The 7697-nt window shown below is 42.0% G+C and overlaps 1 protein-coding gene across 1 annotated transcript; it reads left to right on the top strand.

The window, feature by feature from the left end:
* The first annotated feature begins 4794 nt into the window (after positions 1-4794).
* nkx1.2la (NK1 transcription factor related 2-like,a) lies at positions 4795-7427 on the top strand. Its single transcript, XM_072437372.1, has 2 exons — positions 4795-4984; positions 6825-7427. Exons 1-2 carry the CDS (start codon positions 4795-4797, stop codon positions 7412-7414), a joined length of 780 nt encoding a protein of 259 aa, XP_072293473.1. The 3' UTR covers positions 7415-7427.
* Positions 7428-7697: the final 270 nt, after the last annotated feature.

Here is a 7697-nt window from a genome sequence, read left to right as displayed (position 1 = left end):
TACACTCACTATTTATATTTCCTAATTGTAATTAGCATGAATTATCAATTACGGTTAGTGCCTAATTGCCCTTCATAAAGACAGCTTCCCTGGTTTAAATGGATCCATTTAAATAATGTAACTAATAGCTCTTGCCTTTACGTTGCGAATACATCTTCATTGTTCCACGTATGAGCCGTGATGGTAGCTCGTAATTTCACGGGGCAATCGAGAGAAGGAGTGCAGGTGGCACTGTGGGACTAATTGTTGTTAATGAATTATGATGTGACCTTCTCAGAACAATGGATAATCAATGCTCAGGCTGAGTGACAGTGGAGCGAGTGCAGAGGCCTCACACGCAGCAAACTGTGAGGTGCAAATGCACTGCACTTATAACTGTTACTACTTCATTGTCCCCCCCTTCTTCCCCCTTCCAACCACTTTTTATACTGAAATTTAACTTTTAAGCTGAGGTAATTAGTTCTGTTTTATGTTCTAATTTGAAAAAAATTTAAACTTTTTCAGAATTCTAACTTTTTCTCACTTTTGGACAAAATGATCAACCTTTTTGTTACAAATGGGTACTTAAAATGAGAGTGAATGAGAGTGAGCACATTGTAAGTCTTGAAACTCTACTCCAGTTTAGTTCGGCTTGGTGCCCCTGTGGGTCTTTACAGGTCAGTAAACCTGCTTAAGGGCAAAGGATAAGAAAGACTACAGAGGATTCATGTTTAGGAACTACTCCCTCAGACACAAGACCTAAACTTAAACTTTGTGGAGCAGATATATGGTAGAGTGTGCTAGAAAGGACACAGGGAAGCAAAAACTGAACACATGTCGTATATGTCTACTTTCCCACCACCCAGGAAAGAAGAAAAAAAAACACTTGACAAACTTAATCCACTCCAACAATGTGCGGTTATGCCACAAACATCTTTATCCCACTTTACTTAACCGGACTGTTGGATATGAGCAGAGGTGGCGCTTTAACCGACCTTTACCTCTGTGACAGGGGCGCCCCATGACTGACAGTGTCCCTGAGCATAATTCCAGCAGCCCCACTTTGCCCTCCATCTCCTCGGTGATGCAGTTGACCCCTTTACAAATCACCCCCAACTTTACACATCTGCTGCCTGTCAGCATCTGCCAGGCGCACTCACCCGTCCCGCCTGTAATGAAAAACTCTCATTACTCGCCTCCACCCAACAGGTATACGGGCCGTTAGGACAATTACTGGGCAATGCCACTGACCTTGTTGTCAAAGAGGAAGTCAGGCAAACACAGAGAGGTTTGACTGGAACAAGTCTGGCAGCGTCAGCGTTGGAACAAGTACAGATTTGCGGGTTTTGAAATAAGTCAATTACATGAATGCAGAGGAGCAGCTGTTTGGATTAACGTGAACTAAGTAGTACAACAGTTTCATGGTCGTTTTGGGGTGTCTGAACTGTCAGTCATCTATGGTTGGGAAAGAGGGAAATGCTGCCAGTAAACCAGAGTGGACAACTGGGGGAAATAAGTTTGCACGCATGAGTTCCAAACGGAGCCTGAACTGAACTGAACTTGTGTGGGAGTGGTGTTTTACCCCCAAATGTGGAGAGGAGCTGACAGGAAAAGGAGAGGGAGAAATAGATAAGAAACAGAACTAACTCATTTCAGAATTCCACTTTTCCTAGAAGGTAATAATTAAAGTGAACAGCAAATACTCATGATGTACTTGCTCTGCTCATTTCTAGTTGTTTTAACTTTGTGTTAAACAAATACACGCCTTACCTTTTAGAGTTGAATTTATGTTCTAGCATGATCAACTTTTTGTCATGGACGAGCAGGGTCAGAGGTCAAACAACAATCAAACAGTTATTTTATCAAACATTTTTGTTACATTCATATCACCCCAAATTTGACTGTTACTCTAAGCAATAAGAAAATAAATATTATTTAGAGGAAAAAAAATCAACAACTTACAATTCTAATTGTGGTTCAACTGAGAGACATTGGATAAAACAACATCTGTGCAGATCTTTGTTACTATGTTTTACTAGCCCTCATCTAAAACAACATTGAGATCAAAACCTTTTTCAAGGGTGACATGGGCCAAAGTGATAAATTAAACTTAAAACATCAAAACAGTAACAGCTTCTCATATTTGTTGAGGACTTTGACACTGTTTATCTAAACTGTTTATTACAGTGATTTAAAGTTCACTATGTAACTGCCGTCTACTTGATTTTATGGAGATTATTGCTCCCATATCACAGTATGATATCACAGTATGATATTCAACATATCCATCTCCAGTCTGGCACATTATGGCACAAGTTACAGGTCGAACAGTGCAAAAGGATTGTAGTAAATATCAAACTCATTACACGGAGCGTCTGACATATACTTTGCGACTTCAGGAGAAAACCAAGAAGAAGGCGTTGGAAAAACTGGTTGTGAAAAGTAAAATAACAAACTGTGGAGAGATGACCCAGCTCACAGTGAGAATACATGATTTTTGAGCAATAAAAACACATCTAACTGCGTGTTTAATCATGTGGTTGACCCCTTACCAGAAAAGTGCACCAGATGATGTTTTACCTGTTGCTATGTACTTATGGAGATTTATATAAGGCTTAGGAATTTGCCATGAAGGATCTAACAGTCTCTTAATGTCTGTCCGGTGTCTTGCTGCTCCTTTGTGTGCCCCTCTTTACGGGACAGTTGTGGAGACAGTGGAGGCCTATAACAGAGCACACCCCAGGCACGTCAGGCTGTGAGTGGAAGCGCACCTCATAATCCCACTCCTGCCATTAGACAAATGATGTGACGTTTAGCAGACCTGGGGCCATGTAATGACTTTACGGACCCTAGAGGGGGGTCCTGAGTGGAAGTGTGTCTCTCGGGCCACCCCTGCGGAGTTCCAGCTCGGGCTGCTCCTCCTCTGTGCTGCTCTGCCGAGGTCCACACAGACTCGACTGCTGTTCCCGCTCGGTGGAGTCTATCCTGGGGGCGTCTTTGTCCTCAAGGCTGACTCACGTAGGCAGATGTCCGGCCACTGGGCTTTCTTGTAGGAAGTTGTAAACGCTCCAGTGTCCAGCAGGTTCTATTCATATGGAGGCCCTACAGTGAAGGCTGCGCAAGTGCTATACATACGCTAATGCGGAACATGCAGACTCCCTGTAGGGGTGGCTTTGACTAATGTTTGACTATGTAACTACTACGCGACGCACACGGGGCTAGACCACGAAGGCTCCTCACAGCAGACCAAACACCATATAAGTGGCACAGGAAATTGTCCAAAGAGAAGAGGGATTCAAATCTGCTCCAAACACTATGACCTGTTTGGCGCATAAACGAACATTGTAGACCTCACAGGCTTCAACTGTAAAAGATGTAAATGCAAAAGTATGTGTATCCGACATAAGACGCTTTTCTTTAGCAATCCAGGCCCACAGAGTCTAAAAGGTGATGGCACTTTGCTTCAAAACACTTATTACAAGGTCAAAAGATTGTCGGGAAGCTTCGGTAAGATCTGTTGCTGGTGTGGCTTCCCCGTCTCCAAAAGGCTGTCTGTCTGACTGTGGCCATCACGTTTTATCTGTATTGGACACCTGCTGGGAATATTGATCCTCTGCTGGTTTCACCATTTGAGCCATCAGCGGGCATCAGGGTTTAAACAAGCCTGTGTCACTTGGTATTGAGTGCTAATGGCTAAAGACCAGGGAGCTCATTGATTGTGAATATCAAACTTAAGGTGAGAAAACAATCACAAGTGTTCAAGAATTACTGGCCGTTCTGTTTTGGATTTCAAAGAATACACGGAGTCCAATATTTTGTGAGTTTTTTGTGTGTGTTATGCATTAAGCGAGGCTAAATCAGCAACAAATTGTAATTTGCGTCATTGATATTGTACTTTTGTATGTTTTTGAGCTCATCTGACACTGTTATGTCATGTCATCACAACATACACCATTAATATTGCCTTTTATTAATTAACTTTTATTTATTGCCAAATAATAATGCATTATCCACAACCGCAATAACAATATCCCTGTAATGTATACATCATGTTGCACTAATTTCTCCCACGGGACTATTCAAGTTCCTGAGGTATTCACATATTTTAATAGTCTGTTCCAATATCTATTTATTTTATTTGACTGACACCATGTAGCACTTCTGTCTATTTATAGTATAAGTATAAATAATGAATTACTTTAAAATCAACTCATAATATCTATCTGCCTCATATATTTATGTGACATACTGAGTAACAATGGATCTCTAAATTGTATTGGGATTTTTGATTCTTTTTTTCTTCTTCTGTAAAGTACTTTGAATAACTTTGTGTATGAATTGAGTTCTACAAAAATAATTTGCCTTGCCAAAACGTTTAAAAAAACAACCTAAAAGGCAGGCTATTATATTATGAACTTTTTTTTTTGTCTCTTTGTGCAGCTTATGCTTAGAGGCACACTAGCTCACAAGTTTAATTTTAGAGATATAGCACAACATCTACTATAGTACCATCTGTGCCCAATTGACGCTCAGGTCGAGGCTTATTGACTTTAATGATATGGGTGATTATTGAGGAAAGCTCTGAGCCCATTAGGAGGCCGTGTGAAACGCTAATAGTGTTTGTGTCACGTGTCTGCCTGAAAGACTTACCGGGGGCGCAGAGGAGACGCTTTAAAGAGCGGGCTGCGTGCGCCTCATCCACACCCGCGCGGCCACGGAACAGTGTCACTCAAGCCCGGGACCGCTCACTGCAGACCTGAGCCCAGAGAGACAAGACATGGCAAGAAGGGTCCTAGAAACTACTGAGTGCGAATGATGATGCTGGAGCTCGGGCTGAAGATGACGACCACGCACAAGATTTCATTCTCCATTTTGGACATCTTGGACCCGAACAAGTTTAACAGCAAGAGGATACTTTGTGGCCCCCAGGAGACGTGTCCGGTGACGGAGGGGGACAGTGCGGTGACAAGTGCCAATGAAAGCGGAGCGGAGGGAGCGCAGGAAGGTAAACCACACTTCTATTTCACTTTTTAGAGTTTAATTACATTTGTGACCAACTTGCAAACTTAACCAATATAATCTTCTGGTGTTTGTATGTGTTACGTGAGTTATAATGGCAAAATAATACGAATTAGTACACAAATAATAGCCTATAACATGTAAGGTGCCTGTTTCAGCTTCATGTTATAAGCCACTTTTCCCCATTCAAAAGATAAAGCTTAATATCTTATTTTAAATAGTTCATCACTATGGAAACGATTCATTCTTTTCTCCTCATTCTGAAAGGCATGGATCGCCAGTGCCACAGTATCCGTCCGCCAAAGTCCAATAAACAACAATAAAGTTATACGAGTTCTAATTTCTTAACCATCTAAATTGAATCTACAACATCTTAGAAGTTTGTAAATTCGGAAAGTTTCCACAGTTATTTATGCATCAGGCTACAATTGAAACACGGGACTAAACAAATTTACATTTACTGCTAACCTATACACAAAACTTTATTTTTTCCCCGCAAAATGAGAATAATAAAACGCCACACTTTGACGTTTTCTATCAAACATGTGTGAGTGACCTTCCTCTCATTTTGAAGGCTGCTTTCCTTTCAGCGCGTCCACAAAGGCTCACTCCCAAAGCCCCGATGTGTCTGTGATTGGCATTGGGACAGGCAGCCTAGATAATTGTTTAAATCGTCCCATTGAGGATGCCCCGCGCAGGCTTTGATCGATATCCCATTACTGCATCCTGCATATCTCCCTCCAGCACCTTGCAGGTACAAACTTCCCACCCCTTCCATGTCTGATCCCCAAATATCGCTCGATTCAAACTTCCCTTTAAATAGATGACATTTATCGATCCGAGTGCAAATATGAAACTCCATTAGCACGTCATGGCTGAAGGGGTGAGGCAGGATTTAAGACGGGATTTCTTTCCGCAACATGACATTTTGAGACGCGCTGTGGGCTTTATAAATTATTTAAGGATTAGTGACCGGACTGCACCTCTCCGTTTAATTCCCCGTTCTGTTTGGATGACCCCGGGCCTTTAAATGCACTCGTGGACAAGGCAGGATAATAGTGCAGCTGTTTGAACTGATTATATAGACTTATACTTCTACCAGTAAAAAGTGGCTTGTCACGCCATGTTGGACCAGAACGTAAAGATCAGACGCGCTATAAAGGAGCTGTTCTTTCAGCACCACAACCGATTTCGTCAACTTTCGGGGGCCCCCATATATAAATATTTATAGATGTATATCTATGTATCTATATATACCATATACGTAATATAATGGCAAGTTAACGACATTTCTGATGACATTATTGACAGTAGCTATTTTTACACATTTTGTAGGCTAACCGATTTTTGCCGATACAAATATTTCAAAACCCTTAACAAGGCTTACAAATTCATGTTATTGTGAAGTTCACAAATTGAAATTTCCCTTTTGTCAAACTAATATCACAATCTATTTATCTGGAATATTTATCTGGGAAACTAAATTGTTGCATGATTGTGTAAACATAGAACCTTTAAAATGTATATATATATATTGTTGTCCGTAGGCTTTAGAACTACATTTTTAGCCTACATGCTCCTCTATATCCATTTTCACTCATTAGTATGTTTCCTAAAGACAAATCTGATACAAACTGGAAGTGACACGGAGGCACACAGGGACTGGGGCAGGTTAGGAAAAAATATCAGTGCCAAATATCAGCTACATTTTCAATAACTAACAAATACAAACATCTGGGTCGCCCTCCGATATCACCAGCATGTATTAGAACTGCCCAATCCTACTTTTTATTTGCACTTCATATTCACCCTGTTTCTCTTCACAGAGGATGACACCGGAGCAGAGGAGCTCTTTTCTCCATCAGAAACCCCTCAGCTGCTCTCCTCTCCTGCCCCTGAACCTGAGCCCTGTCTCAGCATGGAGCAGGAAGACAGGGACCGCACCTCTCTCTCCTCCTCTGCCACTCCAGACCACTCCCCTCACAAGCAGCGCCGCCGCCACGATGCCGCCTGTGCCAAACCGCGCCGTGCCAGGACTGCATTTACGTACGAGCAACTGGTCGCTCTGGAGAACAAATTCCGCACCACGCGTTACCTGTCTGTGTGCGAGAGACTCAACCTGGCCCTGTCCCTGAGCCTCACCGAAACACAGGTCAAAATCTGGTTCCAAAACAGGAGGACCAAGTGGAAAAAGCAGAACCCTGGAGCGGACAGCACTTTACAGACACCGGGCAACACTGCGGTAAATGCCAATCCAAGTCCAAGCAACTTCCATCAGACTTTCCCTAACTTCAGCTCTGGGAACATGGTCTTCCACACGACAGCTTCAGTTCCGCTCACGTCCAACGGAGGGCTCTTGCACCCCTTTGTGTCGAGTGGGTTTGTTCAGCCAACTTACTTTAATCCACATTTTTGAACACCAAAAAGACAATGATGCCTTTGAGCATGTGTAAATATTTGCAATTTGCAGTTTGTGAAAATATTCTAATAGGCACACATTTGTCTTGGCATTAACTATTGACACGAATTACAAAAATAAATGTGTATGGATGGATTTTATTCCACTACGCACTAAAATAATGTCATTGGTGCCAAAGTCTGTTCACAGTTTCCAGCCTCATCTTGTCCTTTTTCTATGCATTAAATGTATGTATAACGGTGCCATTTTGCATTTATTCAACACATCTGTATTCTACCTC

This window comes from Eucyclogobius newberryi, unplaced genomic scaffold, assembly GCF_026437365.1.
Source record: "Eucyclogobius newberryi isolate DKJ021-1_F unplaced genomic scaffold, fEucNew1.0.hap1 SCAF_8, whole genome shotgun sequence".
Taxonomy (NCBI): Eukaryota; Metazoa; Chordata; class Actinopteri; order Gobiiformes; family Gobiidae; genus Eucyclogobius; species Eucyclogobius newberryi.
The sequence above is the reverse complement of the archived record's forward strand: the minus strand, read 5'-3'. Positions and strand labels throughout refer to the sequence as shown.

Coding starts and splice junctions, on each gene's coding strand:
- nkx1.2la (XM_072437372.1), top strand. CDS start 4,795: ATGATGCTGGAGCTCGGGCTGAAGATGACGACCACGCACAAGATTTCA. Junction 4,985..6,824: donor AGCGGAGGGAGCGCAGGAAG/GTAAACCACACT, acceptor TTCTCTTCACAG/AGGATGACACCGGAGCAGAG.